The 23434-nt window shown below is 37.7% G+C and overlaps 2 protein-coding genes across 5 annotated transcripts in view; one reads left to right on the top strand and one right to left on the bottom strand.

The window, feature by feature from the left end:
- dpy19l3 (dpy-19 like C-mannosyltransferase 3) overlaps positions 1-3475 on the top strand; it is a 36085-nt gene extending 32610 nt beyond the window's left edge. For all 4 annotated transcript variants that reach the window (XM_031900809.1, XM_031900807.1, XM_031900810.1 and 1 more), the window contains 4 exons: positions 115-197; positions 895-1027; positions 1840-1998; positions 2161-3475. In XM_031900809.1, the coding sequence (XP_031756669.1) occupies positions 115-197; positions 895-1027; positions 1840-1998; positions 2161-2331 (546 nt within the window). In that variant the 3' untranslated portion in view covers positions 2332-3475. The remainder of the gene's footprint in view (positions 1-114; positions 198-894; positions 1028-1839; positions 1999-2160) is intronic.
- A 6475-nt stretch (positions 3476-9950) lies between these two features.
- The window catches only part of LOC100493382 (neural-cadherin), a 76385-nt gene continuing 62901 nt past the window's right edge, over positions 9951-23434 (bottom strand). The window contains exons 23-33 of the mRNA XM_002934383.5: positions 23029-23243; positions 20869-20996; positions 20646-20773; positions 18649-18772; positions 17250-17424; positions 16537-16703; positions 16165-16423; positions 14416-14596; positions 13833-14071; positions 12463-12614; positions 9951-11297 (exon numbers count right to left, since the gene is read on the bottom strand). Coding sequence (XP_002934429.3) covers positions 10872-11297; positions 12463-12614; positions 13833-14071; positions 14416-14596; positions 16165-16423; positions 16537-16703; positions 17250-17424; positions 18649-18772; positions 20646-20773; positions 20869-20996; positions 23029-23243 — 2194 coding nt within the window. The 3' untranslated portion in view covers positions 9951-10871. The remainder of the gene's footprint in view (positions 11298-12462; positions 12615-13832; positions 14072-14415; positions 14597-16164; positions 16424-16536; positions 16704-17249; positions 17425-18648; positions 18773-20645; positions 20774-20868; positions 20997-23028; positions 23244-23434) is intronic.

Raw genomic sequence — 23434 nt, 5'->3', positions numbered from 1 at the left:
AGTATTGCATTTCTAAGTACACATTTTATTCAAATATTGAAACAGGTTTGATTAATACCATATGTTACTCTCAGTGTATGGATTTGAGAATAAAAACTGATTGCTCTGTTTTAGTTCTCGCCAAGAATAATGGAGGAGCTTTCTGAATTGCGTGAATTTTATGATCCTGATACTGTGCAGTTAATGAACTGGATAAAGTAAGTAAGGAATAATTTATTAACATTACTGTAACAGTTGCATTTCCCCGCTGGTCATATTTTTTACATTTTTGAAAATTGTTTTCTTGACATTCTGCAAACTTTTTATGAATTTAGCTCTAGGACCTATAAGTTTGTTGATGATATAACAAATTCCTGCAACTTAGTATTCCTGTAACAAATAGGAGGGCCCGGACCGTAGGTTGGCTTCCTCTATAGCTTTAAAAAAAAGCCTCTCTGGCTGCACCGCTAGCAGTGGGGAGCTGAGAGAGAGAAAGCAGAAGGGCAATGGAGAGGGAGGGCTGGCGGGCGGTAATGGTTGAAGTGCACATCAGCCCCTTTTGTGGGGGGGCTCAGGGCAGTCCAGGTATGCTGCTGGCTACTTAAAAGAAAAAAAGGGGCACTCTGAAGATCCAAAGGACAAGCCATTTAAAACGTTAAAAAGATAAATTCTTTATTATACACTCATCTCATAAAGCCTGACGCATTTCGTGTCTGTCTGACATTTAATCATAGGCTTAAATGTACATACAACAGCAACAGTATTTAAAAGGCAAAACACCAATACTGGATAATGGGAAGGGGAGGAGAAAACTGCTGCTGTCTACTACTAGGTTTTATTTTTTCTTTATTGAAAGATGATATATGATGATCATGTCTGAAGGGCTGCTGGATTCTTAACTACCTTCTTTTTAAGGTTGAACACCCCAAAGAATGCAGTATTTGCTGGAAGCATGCAGTTGCTAGCTGGAGTGAAACTTTGTACTGGGAGAGTTCTAACCAACCACCCACATTATGAGGATAAGACACTCAGAGAAAGGACAAAACAGGTAGATAAACTGATATTTTACTTGATTAAAGATAATCACCTCCAGTGTTGTACACAATTTGATACAATGTGAATAGCACAACTCAGTAAATATTTGGCTAGATATTACACAAAGTATTGCTGTAGCATTCATTATGTTGCTGCCTCTTCAAATAGAAACTTCATATTCACCACATCAAGTTGACCTTACAGAAATGTTACTCAGCAAGTAAATTCTTGCCCATACAGTAGCTTCTGACAGGTGAAACTAAATTCACGTGCCTTGCATTTATGTGTGCTTGGTTACAAATACACATCTCCATTCTCAACCCATACCCTTTGTTCTTACACACACACAAACACACACCCTAAGTACCAGCACCAGAGTGCCAGTATGGTAAATGTGCCCTGCATAATTGCCAAAATTAGACTGTTATTGGTTAGCAAGGAGAGTTGCAATGTGTGAACAAGTGACTGTTGCAGGATATGTATTTGCAATCGAAAAAAGGTACAAAATAAACACATTATGACTCATTTACAAATTCAGTTTATGGTGCAAATTGCCCTTTTTGGATGCAAACCACCATATTTTTTCCCAGTATGTTACATTTCTTCCCAGAATTCCAGCATAATTTGTATAAAGGGGATGGCATCACATTGCATGTGGCAAAATAGCAGCATTAGTGCTTTATTTTCTTGGCACATCAGTGGCAGCTGCTGCACATTTGCACCTTTTAATGCATACACTATGTGAAAGCTTAATATCCTGCAAGGCAAAACCTTTCTATTATGACTGCTTCATTATATCACATATAATGTTTATTTCATTATCAGGTATATCAGATATATGCAAATAGGTCTCCTGAAGATGTGCACAGTATACTGAGGTCATTTGGAACTGACTATGCAATCTTAGAGGACAGCATATGTTATGAAAGACGACATGGTAGAGGCTGCAGACTACGGGATCTACTGGATCTTGATAATGGACATGTAAGAATTACCGGTAGTAAAATCAGTGACATTGGTTAGGCCATTGCATCCAATTCTCTCAATAGGCAATATTATACTAGCAGGTATAATAGCAAGCATAACTTTCCGAAACAAATATTCACGTATGTAGATATTTTTATTTATTCAGTATTTCTTTCCCAGATAATGGATGGTCCTGGAGATAATGACCCTGATCTGAAGCCTTCACCTTCTCCCCGTTTTTGTGATGAAATCAAGAGAGATCTGCCTTCCTACTCCAAATACTTTACCAGAGTGTTTAAGAATAAAACTTTTCATGTGTACAGATTATCACGGAAAACAGCACTGAAGTAGCTTGTTCCTGTTATAGACTATTTGGCCAGTATTTCCATTTAAATTCAGTGAGGCATACATTGTTTTCTTGTATGTTTATAGATTCTGACCCAATAACCATTGACACATCTGTGGCAGTATTATTTTTCTGTATTGTGGTCAGAGCTGAGTATTTTATTGTGCTTTTTTTAGTGCAGTATTTGAATACAAAGTCAATTGCTTTGGGGAGCTAAACTGAACAGTATTACATATAGTTACACTGCCAGCAGTTTCTTAATATCCTGGTAATTTGCAATGATACCTGTATCCCTTTTATATATGTATTTTTTAATATTATATGTGTAACTTTTCATTACACATCACCATATTTCCTTCCTATTGACTAAGGTGCCAAATGGGGGCAGAGTTTCCCTCTGTTCCTGCTAAAATATCTTGTTTAACAGGGATGTTAGAACTTTCTTACTGCTCTGAAAGAGTAGAACCTGTCATGCTTACTGCCATGCTGCAAATGCTAGGTTTGCCAGTATACGGCAGTATTATTATATTTTACGACGAGGATGGTTGTTCAGAGAAACTGGTGTCAAGATGAAAATGTGTGATTTTTCTTTTTTATATTTTCTTTATAATGCCTATGGTGGATTGAACAAAATACATGCACTGTGTTTATAATGTATACTATAACCCTTATATTTATTTCTCTTTATAACTTTAACACTGTGTCTGTACATACATGTATGGAAATAATTTTCAAGCCATACAAAAAGTACATAAGAGCCCATTTACACTGTTACAACCAGCTCTTATAACTGACAGGGTTGTAGTTTTAAGGTTTACAATTAATAGTTGCATTGTCTAGTAGAGATTAATGAGCAGAAATTAATTTTTATCTAGGCCCCTCACAGATGTACCCTGGGTTACATTATATTTTGCACTTTTTACGTGGAGGGGTGCATTTCTGGTGCTGATGTGTCTATTTCAAAAGACTTCCTTACCAAACATGGCAGTGAGACTAGATATACATGCTAAATCACAGCGGTGAACATCTTGCAAAACAACAAAGCAGCAATAAAGCTTGTGTTAATGAAACGGCAATGGCATAATACAAATTGGGTCAATAATGTTACAGTAGTATTCTTTTAATGTGGCCATACATGGGCAGATTCAGTTCCTTCAGACCGATTTGGCAGCTTATCTGACCATCTATGGGGCCATCCAACAGGCCCCCCCGAGCGATATCTGGCCAAAAATGGGCAGATGATGATTGGCAGGCTTGAATTTCCTGTCGGATCAAGGGCCACATGGGCTCATTGATGCAGTCCATGGTTCAGCTTCTTGTATCCCCTTCATTGTAATGGAATAACATTACGATCGCATTTGATCATTTAGTGACCTCGCTAAACAAATTAATCTTTTGTGTATGGCCACCTGATATGAGATATGATCAGGTCTTGTATTGTATTGCATTGATTCATTCATTCATACTGTGGCTCAGATGGTGCAGTATGTGCAGTCTCTCAAACCACACAATTCATAATTAGATAGCCCCATCCTAAAGAGCAGATCACAGTTTATCAGTCAAAAAGAAAAATAATTTGCATTGTTATCATAATAGATAAGTCTTGTCCAAAAATGTAATTCATAATCACTACTGCTGACTTTGCCCTTTAAAATTAAACTGTACCTATAAGCTAGTATGCAATCACTATGTGAACCTAAAGAGCTTGGACTACACAGAAACACACATACAATGATACTGTATATGCAACAAAGGAGTCTCTTAGCAATCAAAAATATCTAAAATCTGTCCTTTGCAAATTAAATATAAAAAAAATATTTATTTTTAATTAAAACATCCATACCTGTTATAAATATATTTTAAAATCTTAGCCGTACATAAAACATTGCCTATTTCTGTGTCTGAGGCATAGAGGTAGGGCAAATAATTGCTTTCACTTTCCATTCAGCACTTTCTAGATGTCACTGTACTCCTCAAATTCAACAACATAAGAGTTTTCTCTTTAAGAGTTTACACTTCAGTACAATGTGCAACTCTATGCTTGTATGGGACGTCTAGTGCAACTGTTGCTGCAAAAGGGCTGTCTCACTTTATATCTATGCCATCTACTATGCCATCTAGACACGTGTATTATAGCACTTAGGGGCCCAAAATTACCCTCTTAGTGCTCGTTTAATAAATAATTGCATCCTGGGTCTTGCTGCACTGGCAGGAGGTGCAGAATGCAGCACCAGTGTGCAAAAGGTAGCCCAGTACTTACTGCCTACCATAGGCAAACTGTCTGGAAAGACCAGCTGTGCAACTTACATGCACTGTTGGTAGGGCAGCAGTGTAGAAATGAGCTACGTCTCAGGACTAGCATGTATTTCTTTTATTATATGGGTATTTATATGTTTTATAGTAACCCATTTAAATTACATTTGGCAAGTAACTGCAAGCACGGGCAGCTGACTGCGATAAAATCCCTTGCTACATATTCAAGATTGAGTTGATCAAATGTTCTTGTAAGGGCTTGGCATGCTATTTTGTGTCCTTCTCTATGCAACAGGCAGGCACTATGGGAGAAAAAGTGAAGCATAACGACAGGAAGTGATTTGTTTGGGTTTTTTAAGAGATCTAAAAAAAACTGCAATTCAAGTCATGCCAAATAATGAGACTCTTAATGTAAAATGCTATTTAAAAAGAAACCATGCAGCACTTTAGCATGTCTCAGAACCTAGGGAAGCCCCTCTGGATACAAGTCAGCAAGAAGCATGGCAGGTAGGCATCAGTGCTGGAAACAGCATGTTAATGTTTTACAAAAATCTTGCCAAACTAACCTGCAGTCATGTCTGTTTGGGTGAGAGTTATCACATACTGCATGCATGGAGGATAGTTTATTGGTATTTTTGCTGTTTTCATACAGCTATTTTAAATGTGGTAGCAGGGTGGGTGGGTTAGTAATTATTCTATTTCTAATGCTGCCATCTATTTTTTTTACAAGTTTCAATTAGGTAAATGCAGCTTCTATAGCTAATGAAGGCCCCTGAATGTTTATAATATTAATTGAAAGGATGTACCATTTTAGATTAGGGTTACAAATTACACGTTTAAATTAACAACAGAATATGTTATACAGAGCATTATTAATCCACTGGTCTAATAATACTTTAGGTATTTTTTGAGTTGTACACACATTTTACAGCTAAATACTGTATATAATGATGTTATCACTGAGCCTTGCCCTTATGGAGAGAGATTTTGCAAATGGGACTGCACTAATCATTTTTTAAACTCAATAGCTAATATAGGAGAAACGGTATTTAACTTATTGCACATACTTCTGGGTTTTGGTTTGACCCAAACTGCTTTGAATACAGAATTATACTAAAATCCACAATTCCACTAAGCTTCTGATTTCACCCCCTTTATCACCATTTAACAGTTCCTCTTACCCATGCCTTCACCTTATTACTCTAAAGAATTCCTGGGTAAATCTACCTGCATTCACATGCATGTTTTTGTGCTTTTTTATACTGATCTACTTTTGGAGAAGGAGCAAGTTTCTTAAAACTAAAACATAGACATGGGCTAGATATAAAGAACTGTTAAAGGGAAAATATACCCTCCATTAGACATGAGCTGCATAAACACTATCTGAACATCCATGAATAAATATACAGGTCCTTTTCAAAAAATTAGCATATTGTGATAAAGTTCATTATTTTCTGTAATGTACTGATAAACATTAGACTTTCATATATTTTAGATTCATTACACACAACTGAAGTAGTTCAAGCCTTTTCTTGTTTTAATATTGATGATTGTGGCATACAGCTCATGAAAACCCAAAATTCCTATCTCAAAAAATTAGCATATTTCATCCGACCAATAAAAGAAAAGTGTTTTTAATACAAAAAAAGTCAACCTTCAAATAATTATGTTCAGTTATGCACTCAATACTTGGTCGGGAATCCTTTTGCAGAAATGACTGCTTCAATGTGGCGTGGCATGGAGGCAATCAGCCTTTGGCACTGCTCAGGTGTTATGGAGGCCCAGGATGCTTCAATAGCGGCCTTAAGCTCATCCAGAGTGTTGGGTCTTGTGTCTCTCAACTTTCTCTTCACAATATCCCACAGATTCTCTATGGGGTTCAGGTCAGGAGAGTTGGCAGGCCAATTGAGCACAGTAATACCATGGTCAGTAAACCATTTACCAGTGGTTTTGGCACTGTGAGCAGGTGCCAGGTCATGCTGAAAAATGAAATCTTCATCTCCATAAAGCTTTTCAGCAGATGGAAGCATGAAGTGCTCCAAAATCTCCTGATAGCTAGCTGCATTGACCCTGCCCTTGATAAAACACAGTGGACCAACACCAGCAGCTGACATGGCACCCCAGACCATCACTGACTGTGGGTACTTGACACTGGACTTCAGGCATTTTGGCATTTCCCTCTCCCCAGTCTTCCTCCAGACTCTGGCACCTTGATTTCCGAATGACATACTTTGGACCACTGAGCAACAGTCCAGTGCTGCTTCTCTGTAGCCCAGGTCAGGCGCTTCTGCCGCTGTTTCTGGTTCAAAAGTGGCTTGACCTGGGGAATGCAGCACCTGTAGCCCATTTCCTGCACACGCCTGTACACGGTGGCTCTGGATGTTTCTACTCCAGACTCAGTCCACTGCTTCCGCAGGTCCCCCAAGGTCAGGAATCGGTCCTTCTCCACAATCTTCCTCAGGGCCCAGTCACCTCTTCTCGTTGTGCAGCGTTTTCTGCCACACTTTTTCCTTCCCACAGACTTCCCACTGAGGTGCCTTGATACAGCACTCTGGGAACAGCCTATTTGTTCAGAAATTTCTTTCTGTGTCTTACCCTCTTGCTTGAGGGTGTCAATGATGGCCTTCTGGACAGCAGTCAGGTCGGCAGTCTTACCCATGATTGCGGTTTTGAGTAATGAACCAGGCTGGGAGTTTCTAAAAGCCTCAGGAATCTTTTTAAGGTTTTTAGAGTTAATTAGTTGATTCAGATGATTAGGTTAATAGCTCGTTTAGAGAACCTTTTCATGATATGCTAATTTTTTGAGATAGGAATTTTGGGTTTTCATGAGCTGTATGCCACAATCATCAATATTAAAACAAGAAAAGGCTTGAACTACTTCAGTTGTGTGTAATGAATCTAAAATATATGAAAGTCTAATGTTTATCAGTACATTACAGAAAATAATGAACTTTATCACAATATGCTAATTTTTTGAAAAGGACCTGTATATATATTTACACAAACATACCTGATTCCACTGATTGAAAGGAAGCCATGTTACTCTGATGAACCATTTTCAAATATCTCTAGGCTCACAGTGTTCTGCAACCCCTCCCTCATCTTCTTCCATTGTAAAATAATGGATTCTAGGATTTGAAACCCCTCTGCCCAGAATATTTATAGTGAAACTAGGCAAGGGAGAGGTTTGATCACTCTGTGAGACTACAGAAGGAGAGAGCTGGTCCCTGCAGTTCAGACAGAGTATCTGTGGAATCAGATATGTGTGTGTAAAAAATGTATACTTTTATATTTACTCTTGGAATTTAAGATGTTTATGGACCTTTTTTACATAAGCCCAACTGAATGAGCTCATGCCAATAAGAGGAGTCAATAACTGAATGAACTAATGTCTATAATATTCTAGAATCAAGCACTCAATCGATGGATCAACTAGATTTCTGCTTTCATAATTTGTTTGTTTCTACAAGATTGACAGTCGGAAAACAATAGGAAAAATTGTACAAGGTGTTTTTTATTGTAGCAAAACTGTAAGGTCCAGTTCCTTCTCAGTGATTTCTATGCACTGTGTGAAAAAAAGAAACGGTGTAAGATATGAATACAGCTAAATTGAAAAAACACGTCCAGCTTACTATATTTTTAGCATATCTTTGGTACATAGACAAGAAGGGTTGCCATTGGCTAAACCCAAACACAGGAGGTGGGCTGATGGCATGGGGGGTGGGGCAGTGATGCTGGGGATGGGTATAATGACATCAGGGATAGGCACAATTATGTTGGGAGGGGTTATGATGCAGGGACAGGGTTATTACATCACTTAGACACAAATGGCTGGATTTCTGTCCAGTTCCCTCAATGTTTAAAACCAGAAATAATGTTCTGAACCTTTGAAACCCTGGGATATCTGGTTCAAAACTGGACCTGTGGCAACCCTGGCTCTATCTGTATTCTTCCTGACAAGTAAGTCCAGTCCTTTAAGGTGTGGGATCTATTATACAGAAACCAGAAAGCTGTGATTTGCTTTTCTTAAATTCCTGTAATAATAAAAAAAAGAGTACTTGATGATAAGTAAGTCACGTTGAATTACTGAGTATCTTAATATATAAATGTTTTTCATTTATTGGCCAAATTATTGGTTGGGTTTCACGAAACGGACAGTTCAGACGCAAACAGCCCTAAGAAAAAACAAACTGCGGGACAAAGCTGAACAGGTGGCAAGATAAAGCTATGTATGTTTCAGTGGAGCATGTAAGAGTCTTTGCATTCATAGAGGGGGCATTCACACCTTCAGCTGGTGCTGTATGGTAATTCTGTGCTTAAATGGAGGAGAAATGGCAGCCAGACTGTAGCTGCATCCTACCATACACATTTGTGATGCATCCTGTAGTATTCAATGTACTTGACATCAGTTTTTCATTTAAAGCAGCTAAAGAATGTACTAAGATTTCAGTTGGAACAATGTTAGACATTTCAGACTTTTCATTGTCACATGAACAACATATTGTTCTCTATTTTATGAAACATACAATAAAATAAGTACAACCAAATATTTCTTTGTGTTTCTTTTACCTGTATTTTTTAAGGACATGTTTTGGATAAATGGCATTGAATGTATGGTAACCCACTATTTCTAAGGTTCTTCATTTTGTAACATAATTTAAATGCATACCATATACAGTTACAAAGAAATCAGAGTTTTACTTGATAATCATTTATAATTCTTCCAAGATTTTTCATAAATAAGTTATTACAATTATTATGCATGAGTGGAACCATAGCACAATGTTATCTTTACCTATCACTCCAGGATCAGAGTCAGACTGGAAAAAAACCCTGAGGGCCCCACCGGCCTAGACTCGCTCCCCACTGCCCTTGCTTCCCCGCTGCACATGGGGGGGAAAAGGGGCTGGCGGTGGGTAAGTGGGCGCCTGGGGGCCCCTAGGGTAGCAGCCCCATTGGACTTTGCTCACCCCATTTCACAGTATGTAAATAGAAACTGATTCTGAATTCAATTTTAGCGCATTTATTATTGCTTTAGAAAACACATGTATATGCAGCCAAATCTTATATATTGTTTGGTACGAGTGTACAGGGAGCTCCTTCTAGGAACTGATTACACACAATAGAATCAAGCATAGGACAGGATCAGAAAGAAATATAAAAGGGATACTGAAGAGGCAATGTGGTATGGCAGGCAGTTTGAGATCACAGCATTATGGAAAGCACTTAGGCTCCCCATTCAGTGGGGATAGCAAGAAACAAAATGCATTTACAGTTTAAAACACTGGTCATTTTTATTTCACATTGATTTCCAAATGTGCATTTTTCTTATTTTTGATTTCAAATAGGATTTGTAGTACACAATTCATTATATTAAGGTTATTAGCTTTTAAAACCCAGTTAAAAGCACCCCTCAGTGCAAACTTATTTTGCTACTATTTGACAAGCCCTGTTAAACTGCATTTTATTAGCCCCTCAGATGATCTGGTAAGTGGGAAACTTACATAGGTGCTCATTTGTATAAAAGAATGTGCTTTTCAGTAAAGATCATGCATTATTCATTGGTTTAATCCATACAAGGGATACAGGTTTGTGCATCAGAGTCTAAAATTACAATATTTTAAATTCTTGTAAACATAGGGCAAATAGATTTAAGGTATTATTAAAACATTTTAACCACACACAATCCTGGAATATGTACAAACTATAAAATGATTTTTAGTTATAGGTGCTCATTGCACCACATGTGGGTGAAGGGTGGCTCTGTATACTTGAGCTGGGTCTTGCCCCCGACAACCAATCTTCAATCCATGGTGAGGAAGGGGATATGCACGGCCATTTCAATCAATCAGCATTTGGCGTTGATCATGTTAAACAGAAAATCCTCTCAGTCCTTTGAGCCAAACTGCACATGATCTCTTCCTTGGGCTGAAATGTTGGCTCGCTGGTGACTTGCACAGTGCCGCCAGTGTTACGACAGAACTGCTAAACTAAAAGGGAAACTGGATTTGATTTCCTGTGAGTTGGTATCACCAAACTTCTTATAAACCTTACAGGGTATCAGCCTACTTTCTTTATAAATACCTGTAATTTCCTGTGACTTGAAGTTATTACTTATTTAGGCTACGTATAATATCAGTACTTATCACCTTTGTGGTAGCATAGTTAGATGATTCTCTGGAATTGGTAAATTATTTAATTTCCCTTGATGCCATGACTTAGAAGATGTCTTCTGATCTGGCTGCTGACTGTCAGACCCATTTTTCATATAGTTCTATAAAATGCCAATGTTTCACTGCAGATCATCTTCCTCTGTGTAGGAGTAGAGTTTGCTGAGCTTTCCAAACTTTGGCCCCCAGTCATGTATTTCCTCAAACACAAGATCTTCTTCTACTCCAGATGATGCCAATGTACTGAGGCTGCTGGCTATTGAGCCATCTCCTTCCATGTCATATATCTTCAAGCTGTCACAGGACAGAGCCTGCTGAAGATAAGTGGTATCCTTAAATATGTCATAGAAATATTGGCCAAAATCTCCACTGGTAAAAGAACAGCTTGGCTTTGATGGAGGAAGCTGTGACGGCTCCTCCTGGCTGATAGAAGTATGATAATCGCAGCTTAAGGGGCTATTTAAGTGCCGTGTTCTCATGGTCCTGCAGAGAGTGTTCACAGGGCTGCTCTGAAGGGACAGCTGGAGCTCTGTCATGTTGAATGCATCCTGTAGTGAACAATCACTCTAATTAAACCTGATTGGCAACTCACATCATTTTTACTTTTTAAGTACAGCAACTACATATTTCCTTCCAAAAGTACAGCATTAAGTAGTTTGTCCATTGGGCCTAGTTATTCCGAACATCTGTTGGGTGCTAGGATTGTATAATTCAATCCAGCCTAGAGATTCCATTGTTGGTCTTAAAGGGAAACCCCCTTTTTAACATTTGTATAGGGCTTGTGCTGGAAATACTTTTTGCCTATTGTTTAAATTAAGAAACATCTATGGTTTTTGTTATTTCTGGCACTAAACAAGAATATGAAACCAGTTTCAATTTAGCATTTTCTGTCACTTCCTGATCCCAAAGAACTTTGGGAGCTGATATAAATAATTATCAGTCCACTGAGAACCCCAAACAATAAGCTGCTCAAAGGCTGCTGAGTAGAGAAGGGAGGGGTTTGTTTATTTAAATGTAGATAGTAGGTAAATTCAGTAAAAATTGCCCAATTTTCAAATTAGTTTTTTATAATGACAAAAATATAGATTTTTTTAACATTAAAACAATAGGCATGTTACTTCAACAGAATTCATATTGTGCTCATTTTTAGCAAAGGTGTTTTTAGGTGTATACTGTCCTTTTAAGGGGTAAAATAGTAAAAAAACATTTGCAGCAGGTCTAGTAACCCATAGCCAGCAATAAAGAGGTAGCGCTTACTGGTCACCCTTTAGATAGCAAGCATCTGAATGGTTGCTATGGGTTACTAGACTTGCTGCAAATTTTGCACCTTTTATTAGATCTCCCCTATTCTGCAGAGGCGAGACTGGGAGAGGTTTGATATAACCAACACAGACAGATGTTTGCTTTCATTATTCTAGCCATACTTAATCAGTTAATGCTAAGTGCTGTTTGGTTTCTAGAAAGGAAAACATTTTGCCAACTCAACAATTTACAGTAATCAATGTAATGGATACAAACTTGTGCTTATATTGGATATTAGTTCAATCTTTTTTTTTTTGCTTGACAAAATTTTCCTGACAGAATAGTTTTAATGAACTATAAAATTAATGAATTATACAATTTAATACTTATGGAAAGTGCTTTATTTTGAGCAGTCGAATGGCATTCTGCATTATACATATAAATGCAATAAACATAATATATTTTGCTTACTTGGTCCTCTTCCCCACCACCTTCTTCATTGTACTGAAAGATGTTTTGTCTGGTGTCTTCCAGTTCTTCATTATATGCAGAGACATGGTACACTCCTTGGTTTTTTCTCTTATTGTTGCAGTGAGACCACATAAACACTCCAACGATCACAACTAAGAATGAGTGAAACAAAAGGAGTTCAAACATTATTCATTAGTCAAAATGCTAAAAATAAACAGAATTGCTAGACAATATATTGGTTAGAGCTGTTAAAGGGATTCTGTCATGATTTTTATGGTGTACTTTTTATTTCTAAATGACACTGTTTACCTAGCAAATAATTCACTCTGTCATTTAAAATGTTATTCTTGAACCAACAAATGTATTGTGTAATATTGGTGAGTAGGCAGCCATCACAGTGCATTGTGCCTGAGTCTGAGCTTTCAGAAGGAGCCAGCACTACACATTAGAACTGCTGTCAGGTAACCCATTGTTTCTCCTACTCACATGTAACTGGAGGAGTCCCAAGCCAGACTTGGATTTCTTACTATTGAGTGCTATTCTGATATCTACTTGGAGCTGCTATCTTGTTACCTTCCCATTGTTCTGCTGATCACTTGCTAGGGATGGGGTGGGAGGGGGATGATATCACTCTAACTTGCAGCGCAGCAGTAAAGTATGACTGAAGTTTATCAGAGCACAAGACACATGGCTGTGGCACCCTGGGACATGATGAAGAATGGCTAGCCCCATGTGAAATTTCAAAATTAAATATAAAAAAATCTGTTTTTTTAAAAACGGATATCAATACAGGATTCTGCTGGAGAAGCTCTATTAACTGATGTGTTTTGAAAAAAACATGCTTTCCCATGACAGTGTTCCTTTAAATAAATTTAGGTTAACAGATCATCCTAAAACCAGGACCCAGATTAGAAACGGATAGCATATAAATGAAATGCCATCCTTGCAGCCTTGACAAATTCATTACCAGTTTTTTGAATGACCCAGGAACCTTATTTAGATAAAATGTAATTAAATAGATGCAAGCTGCTGGGCTTCACTGCTTTTAAATTAATTGCAATCGGCGCAGCCCTTCTAACTAGATTTTCTTTGAAGTTTCCCTGATTTTTTATTTGATCTAGTAACCTTATTATAATTATAAGTTCTCGCATAGCCAGTTAGGTATAATACCATGAAACTATGGCTGTAGGAAATGGCATTAGAGCATTCAGAATAAATTGTAGCCATATAATAGATAAATCCATAAAATACTGCATTAGGTTGGTTATAGTGTAAGAGACTGGTATTAAACCAGTTATACTAGCTGGAAACACTTTTAAATGACAGGAACTATGAATTCTTCATAAAAACTCATATAATATCACTGGTACCTATTAAGCAGAGGACACAAACACCAATGGTAAGAAAGATGCTAAACCCAAATCCTGGATCAGATATTTGAAGTAATACGTCACATTTGCTTCCCGCATATCCATTGGAGCAGTGGCAGACGTAATCTGTGGGCGACTGTGCAACACAAGTCCCATGCTTACAGGGAGTACTCGCACATTCAGTGTAGATGCAGCCCTGTTTGGTTTCATTCTCTATGTGCAAGTACCCTGAAGGGCAGCTGTAGAAACAAATGAGAAAAAAGCAAGGGGGTAGGGTTACATCATTTTATAGTTTATTTTGGATTTTCCACATAATGTTTTTCATAATGCTGGCAGATTAGAAAAAGATAGAAAGTAGCTGGTAACTTCAGAATAGATTTGGCTCTGTAGTTTTAGATCCAAGTAGTTCTCTAGTTCTTCATTCTTCTGTAGTTCAATCAGCTTAGAACCATACCTATAATGTTTAGGAGAACAGGGCAGATCGGTGCAAACTACTGCAATTATGTCCATGGATGTAAACACTTTGCTCACTGCATTTTGTTAATTAAATGTTTAAAATGAATCCAACATGCTGCTATTTTACCTGCATTTGTGCATCATCCATAAGTCAATGCAGATAAAGTCTTTGCTACAAGGGTTCTCTTTGCAGGCTTTTGATAGGCATCCTTCCCTCACTCCATGGATATTTATGATAGACACAGCAGAGATGGTATGGTTCTCCATGGGAAGTCTGTAGTTATTCAGTCTTGCATCCTTCATGCAGCCTAGTAAAAGATCAGTATTGCAACATTTTCCATTGGAACTGGAATATACCCAATTTACCAATTAGAGAATCTCCCCTTAAATTACTTTGTAAGACATGCAGAGCAGTTTCTCTACCCCAGGCTTTCAAGCTGTAGTGAAACTAAGTTAAACAATACTCCAATACCTATATTAATGAACATATTTAAAAAGTGAATGCCCCACTAAATTTGGGGCAGTGTGGGGAGAATGGCTCGCTAAACACTTCCCTGCCTGTGGTTTAGGTCCCCCTAAACAAATAAACCTCAATGCTGGCCCTCTCTAGCTGCACAAATATAGTTTTATATTTGAAACTGTTATCTAATCAAAATGGCTACAGAGCAGTTGATGGCACTAACGGTGAAGGCACACAGAGCAGTAGCAGCTACTTGTTGTGGCTACTAAAATAGACAATGCTGATCATTTACTGATAATTGTTTCTACGTGAGTTTTAGCAGAGGGAATTCTTAGGGCCAGATTCATGAAATCACGAGTTTGAATCCCGAATGGGATAAATTCGGATTGGATACCATAATTTCTTAAGATCACAAATATCATGAAATTGCTTACGAAAAAATCGTATTAGTCACGATAATATCGTATTGGCGCTCCGAAAGTCATGAAATTTTCGTACCGATTGTAAACAGTGGGAAAACCTTTCCGACTTTGATCCTTCTGTGCATGATTTTGGAAGCCTCCCATAGGACTCAATGGCACTCTGCAGCTCCAATCTGGCCCAAGGAAAGTCACGATAACGAAGCTTGAATGAATCCAAAACTTTTGTACTCGGCGCAACAATACGATTTTGTCGCACAAATTTTGTTGCAAAGTACAAAAAAGTTGCGCAAGGTAAGAAAAAGTCGCGGAAAATATGCTTGGAGCGTTCGTTGATTAGTAAACATGCCCCTTTGTGTTGTCTATGGCAGGGTATTTTCTTGAGTAGCCGTGACAAGTAGCTGCTACTAGTAGCTCAGTGTGTCTTCACCCTTAAACACGAACCATGGTTATACAGCTATTATTGAAAAAGGCACATAAATAACTCTCTACTGACTGGATGAATATTCTTACCTCTTTAGCAGTGCTGTTCATGTACCTTTGTTTTTAATAATGATTTATAAAAATATTTGTTAAAAAAGAGATATGTGACCAAGTTAGCATTTTTCCTTCTAGATATTTTTTAAATTTTTTAAAAATTATTTGGGGCAGATTGATTATAGGGTATGCAACTAACTTGCATATTTGATTTATACAAGAGTAAAAGCTAACATGCTGTTTATCTCACCAGAAGACAACTATAAATCAGAGACTGTCTATAAGGTGGTGCTCTACTACTGGTCTATCCATTTACTTGGAATGAAAATAAAATGGAATATTCCTTCTCTCCTATTAGTACCTTGGCTCAGGCAGGTACTTCATGTGCAATACAGTACTGTTGAATACTAATACTGTACTAATAAAGGTCTTGAGGTGTTTCTATACTATTATTTTACTACATTATAATAAATATTTGGCTTAAGCTTTAGTAAAAGCTAGACACAGTTATGACACTTACCTTGGAAACTAAGCAAATGGGAGCTATCAGTTCCCAAAATGATACTGTTTGGATCAACTTTTATTTCTTTGTATGTGCCAGGGGCATCTGTAATTTCTCTCTGTCTGTTTCCTTGATTAACCCGAAGTGTGAACTCGTTCTGTATTCTCTCCATAGTAACCTCATTCCATTCCCCTGTGTCAATCTTATGATCAGGTAGTTGAACCATGAGGTCACCATCACCAATATTATAGGAAACTGTTAAAAGTCCAGCCATCATCTAGTCAAATACAGCAGCAATTCATAAATATATCATTATGGGTGATTTTATTCTTTACATACACAACCCCAAAACCCAGTTCTAGGTGCTTCTAGGTTCTAGGTGCTTAGTACCTGCAGCTGTATGTATTCAGTCCTGTCTCTTGAAGTCAAGCTGAGAATAATGCTGTTGGCATGGCGTGTTCTTACCATCGCATTGAAATATGTCCTCTGTGTGGGAAGTACATGAGGAAGCTGGTAATGCACAGAACTTCCTAACTGGAAATAATATTCATTGACATCTACAAAAAAAGCATACATTCAGTGCCAATTAATCTGAAATTACAAAGAATAAAAGTAGCAGTAATGATCAAATAGTTGTAAAACTGCAAAGGAAAAAAACATCAAAACTCTGTATTTAATTTGTTTAATTTCAGCAAGGAGTTTGGGTTTCCTCCATGTACTCCTCTTTCCTCCCACGCGCCAAACCACAGATCCCCAACCTTTTATACCTGTGAGCCACATTCAAATGGAAAAAGTGTTGGGAGCAACACAAGCATAGAAAAGGTTCCAGGGGGTATATATTTGGCTATTTGGTAGCCCCTATGTGGACTGGCAGCCTATAGAAGGCTCTGTTTGGCTTTACACTGGATTTTATGTAACCAAAACTTGCCTCCAAGCCAGAGATTCAAAAATAAGAAAATTAAATAATGTTACTATGGTATGATTTTAAATTCAGTATGTTCTAATTTTTTTTGACCCACATATGGTTGACAGTTAGGCACAGATTTCAGAATATGTATTAAATGCTGCCGATTTTGAGATCTAAGTTCTCAAACTTCTAGTACCTTTTTCACAATCATATCCACTTCCATTTGGTAAGCAGTCACAGCTGGTTAAACCAGACTCCTTGGTGCATCTGGGAGGAACCTCACATGGAGATGCTAAGGAACAAGCCGGATCCTTCACTGAGCAGCCAGGAAAGCTATTAATGGATTCCAGTGAAACTCCAAGATCATACATCTGCATTGGGAGGAGTACAAAATCAAATTAAATCTTCAGATAAGCAATAACATATCCTGAGATATAGTTTGATGAGAAAAACTTAAAGGAAAACTATACCCCCAGAATAAATACTTAACAACAGATAGTTTATATCATATTAAGTGACTTATTAAAGAATATTACCAAACTGGAATATACAGTATATATATCAGTAACTATTGCCCTTTTACATCTTTTCCCTTGAACCACCATTTTGGGAGGGTCTGTGTGCTCCCTCAGAGATCACCTGACAGGAAATAATGCAGCTTTAACTGTAACAGGAAGTAGTATGTGAGTAAAATACAGAACTCTGTTCATTAATTGGCTGATGTGACCCAACATGTATGTGTGCCTTAGTTTGTTTGTGTGCACTGTGAATCAAATGATCCTAGGGGCGGCCCTTAGTACTTAAAATGACAACTTTCTATTTATGTTTATCCAATGACACATGCTACTGAAAAGTGTGTTTTTATGAACATGGTTTATTTAAATAATGCAGGGCTTTGCTTTACATATAAGCTGCTTTATGCAATTTATTTTTAGAGAAACCTACATTGTTTTGGGGTATAGTTTTCCTTTAACAAGATACATTTAAAGACAGTAAATAGTAGTGATAAGAGTGTGTAAACATGCAAAACAGTCCTAGAATGAGCTTATTAAATGCAAGAGTGACAATGGTTAAATCAATGCACTTTTGATCAATTCCTGTGTCAGCTCCTTAGAGCCTGGGGCCAGTCACTCAATACCCTCATTGCTCAATTACCAGAACTTACATAGTAACAGGGACAGGGGGTTCATTGGTCCTGAAAAATTCCCTGTACAGCGTTGCATAAAATTAATAGCACTGAGGAAGCATAAAAATAATAATACTATATGCAAAGCCTCTTTTTCTGATGATGAATTATATGTCAGAGATCAGTTAACTGTACAATTTCTAAACTGCCACTGTAAAATCAGTGCTTTGAGGTATTTACTGTGAGCATTTAATGCTGCGCTCTGATGTTGCCTCCTTCTCTTCATGTGCTATAGCTTTTTTTAAAAGCCTTAACCTATAACAACCAATCAATGATTAGTGATTGTGTTCAGCTAGCTGCAGAAAGAAGAATGAAAGTATACGAATAATGAATACTCTAACTGTAGCTGCCAGGCTTTTCCCAGGATTCCCCAATGCACAACCAAGTAGCATGGCTGAGCTTCACTTACTTGCTTATTGAGAATGACATTGCGCAGGCAGCCTTTAAAGTGCTGGTATGGCAGCTGTCGATATGAAGGTGGTGTTGATTCCTTTACACCACCCAGCTGCAAAACAGAATGTGGATTCCAAAACCTTTTAAAGAAAATAGGGTTTTAAAACTCTCAGATGAACAACATTTTTAAAATATATAGAAAACCAAGTATGGCAGTGTGAGTGATGGCAGGCATGATGGAACAGGTGGGCAGGGGACTGGTAGGGTGTTTGCAGAAAAAATAAGCCTGAAAGACTAATTTTTATATTTACTACTTCTATATTTAGACAAGTACCATTCATTGGCACAATGTTGTTTTCACACAATATGTCCCCTTTAAAAATTGCATTTTTCATGTGCAGCAAAAAATGTATTCAAGTTTTTTAAAACTGGGGCTGCCCTGTAAATCCAAAGATAAACAACCCCTTTAACGACAATGTAAAGACGTGTGGGACTTATGGGCAGCACAAGTGCAGAAAAGTGTCTTCCAGCCAATCTATCCAATCTAACCCACCTAGTATGTTGTAGATAAGTGTCACATTGTGCTTCAGCCCAATACACTGTGCCCATCTCATGTGTAATAGAAACATTTTCTACAGCAGCAACTTCACATTGTGCTTCTCTGTTTACTCTGCTGCCTGTGCTACGGGTTATCCTGCCAGACAGTGTAAATATAGAAGTGGGCATAGTATTTGATTTAGGATTATTAGGATTGATCAGCTAACCCTGTTTAATAATTTATTGCAAATCTGTTATAACAATATTGTTGAAGCTATATAGATAAATGTTATTGATGATCCCAAACAATCTCTCCTTAATATGTTGACATCACCTTGCATAAGTATTCAGACCCTTAACCAGTTCTCCTATATGAAATATAGGTATTAGAATATATTCTAGCCCCTTTTTGTCTGAAATGGACAATCCAGTGCAGACCCTCTCACCTCCCCCACACACACATTTTTTTTTGGGGGGGGTTACCACATTCTTAGCACAGGAAACACAATTCCTTTCTCTGCACTAAAAGAACAAAATTACCATTTAATGAGATGTACATTTGGTACTTAAAGGAGAACTAAACCCTAAAAATGAATATGGCTAAAAATGCCATATTTTATATAACATACTTACTGCACCAGCCTAAATTTTCAGCTTTTCAATAGCAGTAATGACCCAGACCTTCAGATGTGTCATAGGAGCTTACCATCTTGAATTCTTGCACATACTCAGTAGGCTCTGAGCAGCTGTTGAGAAGCTAAGCTTAAAGGAACAGTAACACCAAAAAATTAAAGTGTTTTAAAGTAATGGAAATATAACGTACTGTGGCCCTGCAATGGTAAAACTGGGGTGTTTGCTTCAGGAACACTACTATAGTTTATATAAATAAGCTGCTGTGTAGCCGTGGGGGCAGCCATTCAAGCTGAAAAAAAGGAGAAAAGGCACAGGTTACACAGCAGATAACAGATAAGACACCATTGTATTCTACAGGGTTTATCTGTTATCTGCTAAATAACCTGTGCCTTTTCTTCTTTTGAATGGCTGCCCCCATGGCTACACACCAGGGTTTATATAAACTCTAGTAATGTTTCTGAAGCAAACACACAACTTTTACCAGTGCAGGGCAGCAGTACATTATAGTTTAATTTCTTTAAAATATATACATTTTTTGGTGTTACTGTTCCTTTAAGGGTTGTAGAAAATTATCAGGCAGAAAATGAGGCTGGCCTGTCATTTAAACTCATGCTACAGGTCTGATTAAATCCTGATGCTAATCATACTGGTTTCTGTATATATATATATATATACAGTATATTGTGCAAAAAAGGATTAATATGCACTATAAAATATAAATGAATACCTACTATTTAGAGATGTGTGTGCAAGTAGTGCAAATGGTGATTTTTGAACCAGAACATGCAGAAAAGTGGCAAAAGCATGTCAGCACATTATTATAGGCTTTCTTGTGTTCCTTACCTCATTTCCTGTCTAATCAGTCCACTGACTTCACAATTTGTTCGATCCTCTATTAAGAATTCCTTTCCAACACCCTCTTTTTCATTAATTACTGAAGAACTGCAACGGTCTAGAATGACACTGACAATCTGTGCCAGATAAAACAAGATGTCGTTACCTATAACACTTACATGGGGAATAAAATATAACTTTCTGAGGAAACCGTTTTACAACTGGAACCCACCTTTTTCTTTATTCGCATATCAATCCGATGCCATGTCCCATCAGTCACATTGACTGAGGCTGGAAACTGAAGATGTAGTGTGCTGGTCCCTTCTCTGATGGTCACAGTTGGCACACTTCTTAAAATCCCTTCCAGAAAGGAAGAAGTATATGTATTAGTTACTGCTTTATGTATTAATTGCTATTAACTTACCATTTTATGCAATGAGCTTTAACATAAAGGACTCACAATGACTATAAATTAAGAAAATATAAATAATGTGCCCATGCCAAACAGTTTGTGTTCTCACCACACTATCTTTTTTATTCTCACACCATTATTTTTTAAGAGAAAAGACATTGTTACAGTGTGTGTACCAGAAATAAAAAGTGTTCCTCATCAGTTCCTAATGCACAGAGTTTACCAAGTCAGCCCAGCAGTACAGTAGCCTTAAAGGAACAGTTCAGTGTAAAAATGAAACTGGGTAAAATGGGTAGACTGCGCAAAATAAAAAAAATATTTCTAATATAGTTAGTTAGGCAAAAATGTAATCTATAAAGGCTGGAGTGAGCAGATGTCTAACATAATTGCCAGAACACTACTTCCTGCTTTCAGCTCTCTAACCTCTTAGTTAGTCAGTGACTTTAGGGGGGTCACATGGGGCATAATTGTTCAGTTAGTTTGTGAGCACACAGGTCAGATTCAAATGCTAACTAACTGAACAGTTATGTCCCATATGGCCCCCCTCAAGTCACTGGTTACTGACTGCTAACAGCTTAGAGAGCTGTAAAGGAGCAAGTTACATGCCTCTAAAATTGACTTTAGACTCCCCTATCTTCATATCTCTACTAAAGCAGTGGTTCTGTGCTGCTGTTAGTGGTCATGGGCCTCAGGGCTGGAACTAGGGGTAGGCAGAAGAGGCACGTGCATATGGCCCAACACTGGGGGGAGGCACTGGTCATGTACCTCTTCTGCCTGCCTTCCTTTAGTTTGGGCCCATCCTATGCAGGTATTCATGAAGATCCAAAGCACAAGTTGCACATATGCATGCACCTTTGCACATGCGCATGTTGGCATGGAGGGTGAGGAGATGAGCAGAAAGGGGTGGGGCATAGTCTTGCTTTGGGCACAAGAAACTTGCTTTAAGAATGTGATGTGGCAACTGTCAAATAAATAAAACCTTTAGGCCAACTAAGTATCATGATGGTCTAATGTGTTAATGGAAATCTTGACTTCCAGTGACATCAAACAGCATAAACCTTTGCCTGTTGATTTATTCTTTATGTAATCTATGTTGCAGCCTGTGCTAGACGTATTCTTGTTTTATTGCTGCGCAAGGTACATTATTAATCAGCCTTGCAGTATGTATATTATTTGGCATCCCAGTTACTTTAAAAGCAAAAATTTGAATACTAAATGCTTATGCTGCAAAGTTAGGGTACATCTGCACAGCATGGTTTAACAGAAAAAAAGCCTCAGTTTCAGATCAGCAAGTTTTCTGTCTGTCCTTCGATAACTACAAACATGTAGTTGCAGTGCTTGGGGCACCAGAGAGAGTTAACTGAAATAAGAAAGGTGAGATGCTACAAGGGCAACTTCAGAAGTATAGATCTTTACTGGGACTGCTGTAACCCAAGGCAGTAGGGTATTTGCAGAAGAGGTTCAGCATTTCTAATCAAATGTTAAAATTAAAGCTGATTTTCTATCTTCTGCATGCATTGTTTAATGTCCTATTTGTAACAAAATGTTTTCATTCTTTCTATAAAAATTAATTGACCACTGAAATTAACACTGCTTTCAATTTGTGTTTTAAAGACTTTTTTTACGTTCTGTTTTTAAAAATGCAAATAAAATTAGCTTCAATTGCAGTAATTACAAATCTGCTTTGTAAATAGCAAATGTTAAGTCTCTTATCTTATTCGTAAAAAACAGAGCTGAAAACAGAGCTATGCAGTCTATACCATAGATCTTGAAGATGGTGGCCCCTTAAGACTATTCACTACATGGCTCATCCTGTATGAAAAAAGCGTGTGTTTCGCACACCATAGCCAGTTCTAGTCAAACTGATTAGTCCTATAGTTGTGTAAAACCAAATTAGCCACTCTTTTCCTGTTGTATTAAATGAAATATGAAACATGTAATGATATATTGCTACATAGCACAGTTATATATTCAGTATACCAATGGCAAAGAAGTTGTGATCATTCCCAGAAGGTTGATTGAATATAGGACCACTGTAAAGTAAGAGTCCATCATGTTTGTCACTTATAAACTCCAGCGAGAGATGACTGTCTGTGCAATGTCTGATAGGTGGAAACCATGCATAGCCATTCCCATTAAAGGTTCGCTGTGTCTGCTGGCAAAGTGGTCCATGAAACTGAGGCAGACAATGACACCTGAAAACAAGAGTTCAAGTCAATGTAGTTTAAGTCAGGTACAAGATAATTATATATAAGGCATTACTTTTATCATGTGGAGTTAAACAACTTCTTGAAGAATATTTTGTACTTCAAACTCTGGGTATGGCCCATGATCCCTACAGGGACCCTGCCTTTCCAGGACTGCAATTTCCTATGGTTTCTAGTGA

Source organism: Xenopus tropicalis, chromosome 4 (genome assembly GCF_000004195.4).
Source record: "Xenopus tropicalis strain Nigerian chromosome 4, UCB_Xtro_10.0, whole genome shotgun sequence".
NCBI lineage: Eukaryota > Metazoa > Chordata > Amphibia > Anura > Pipidae > Xenopus > Xenopus tropicalis.
The sequence above is the reverse complement of the archived record's forward strand: the minus strand, read 5'-3'. Positions and strand labels throughout refer to the sequence as shown.